The sequence below is a fragment of the Emydura macquarii genome, unplaced genomic scaffold, assembly GCF_026122565.2.
Source record: "Emydura macquarii macquarii isolate MOO-44397 ecotype Brisbane River unplaced genomic scaffold, CSIRO-AGI_Emac_v2 contig_2422, whole genome shotgun sequence".
Lineage (NCBI taxonomy): Eukaryota > Metazoa > Chordata > Testudines > Chelidae > Emydura > Emydura macquarii.
Window position 1 is genome coordinate 21,888,756 of NW_027132559.1, and position 1,883 is coordinate 21,890,638.

The 1,883-nt window shown below is 55.9% G+C and overlaps 1 protein-coding gene across 1 annotated transcript; it reads left to right on the forward strand.

The window, feature by feature from the left end:
* The first annotated feature begins 692 nt into the window (after nucleotides 1-692).
* On the forward strand, nucleotides 693-1,190 carry FERD3L (Fer3 like bHLH transcription factor). The gene has a single exon (XM_067561673.1). The coding sequence runs from the start codon at nucleotides 693-695 to the stop codon at nucleotides 1,188-1,190; it is 498 nt and encodes a 165-aa protein (XP_067417774.1).
* The last annotated feature ends 693 nt before the right edge of the window (nucleotides 1,191-1,883 follow it).

Genomic DNA, 1,883 nt, shown 5'->3' on the forward strand with positions numbered 1-1,883 from the left:
ACTCTAGTTGAAGGGGAAAAAAAGCCGATTCCAACAGTTACTATTGGGAATGCACGATGGGGTCCCCTACAATGCTTGCTTAGGCTAATGGAGGTCCTGTCATTCAGCTCCCATTGCGCTGGGATACAGGGTAAACATTCCGCCGTGACCCTTTGCATGCAGGTCTCCTCTTCAGGACATCATTAAAAGCATACATGCACTTGTCTGACATCAATTGTCAGACACGGTCGCGAGGTCCCCAGATCCCTGCCGAAAGCAGGAAAACAAGCCCGGTGGAGAACAATCTGTGCCGCTCGGGCTTTAAAGAGGCTGAAAATCGTTTGGTTGCGGGCGTGTAAGAAGACACAAAAGCGCCCAGCGGGTAAGAGCGAGGAGGATTGCCAAGAAGGAACTGCCCTTGATCGCTGTGACAGGATTGAATCCCCGGGGGCTTCTCTCATTGGAACATCCACGCGTCCCCGAGGGGCTGCCTGTCTCCTCTCATCAGCATTGAGGGGGAACGTTGCATAGCCTTCCTCTTCGGTCCGGCTAATCCTGTTACCTCTTGGGTTATAAATATTGATGTCCTCGCGTCGTCTGGCTGGGATGGTACCAGACAAGCCCTCTGCGAAGTGAGATATCAACCAGCCTCTTCCCAGCCCACACGCACCCGCCCTGGGATAATCGATGAACTACACAGCCGAGCCCAGCAAATGGCATATCCGGAAGGGCTGGTGGGCGCCTCCGTGCTGGACTTCGTGGCCGATCTCTCCCTGGGGTCTCCTGAGTGCCACCCGCGAGGAATGCCCGGCCTGGCCCTGTACGATTTCCCCACCGGACCTCCCTTTGGGGAGAGAGCTCTGTCCCTCCGAGAGGGGCTGGCCAGGGGGCTGCCTCTGGCCCCCTTGGATGATGGAGACCCCGAGGAAGAAGAGGAGGAGGAGGAGGAGGAGAGAATGAGGGGCACGTCTCTGCTGGACAGACCCAAGAGAAAACGAGTCATCACCTATGCCCAACGCCAGGCTGCCAACATAAGGGAGAGGAAGAGGATGTTCAACCTCAACGAAGCCTTTGATCAGCTCCGGAAGAAGGTGCCTACCTTCGCCTACGAGAAGAGGCTCTCCAGGATCGAGACCTTACGCCTGGCCATAGTCTACATCTCCTTTATGACTGAGCTATTGGACGGCTGCAACAAGAAGGAGGCGAGCTAGAGAGCCAAGGACGCAAGTGGTTCTCCATCCCGGGATGGAGGAGGACAGCATCACAGCCCAGGCAGGCTGTGGGGAAAGACGGGGTCGCAGCTTGTCCCAGGCAGTGCTCCCTACCAGGCAGATCGCTCTTGGCTTTCTGGCTAGTTTCTTGTATCACTCGCAGGCTTCTAGGGGCCATGGGATAAGATCAAATCCAGGGGCATTTGGGGAGGGAAAGGCAGGGAGGAGAGCATCACTATCTGTAGCCTGGTTGATATGTAACGCGCCTTTTGAAAAGAAGGAAAAAGCGGTGCTTTCTGTTTGTTTCCCTTTGCTTCAAACTCTGCAACCTGCTGCCTTTGGAAAAGGTCTGCGCCTCCCCAGCGAAAATAGAGCGGGTGGCTTCCCCGGGGATTGTCTTAGCTACAGTGAGGAGGGGTAAATGCTTTCCACCTGCGGCCCCAGTGAGACACGAAGGTTCACACACGAGTGTTGCGTTCGGAACATCCTCACTTTGCTCCGCGCCTGACACGCCAATCTAATGGAGCAAATGAGAACGGCGGAGTCAAAGGTACCCTTTGAACCGGGCTGGTAATTGGCACCGTTTCTTCCAGCGGCTTCAGCCAAGTCGCTGAAAAAAAGAAGTGCTGGGAAAGGAAGGGGCTAGGGCCAGGTGTGGGACTGGAGGGGAGAATCCAGCAGCGCCAGGAACCG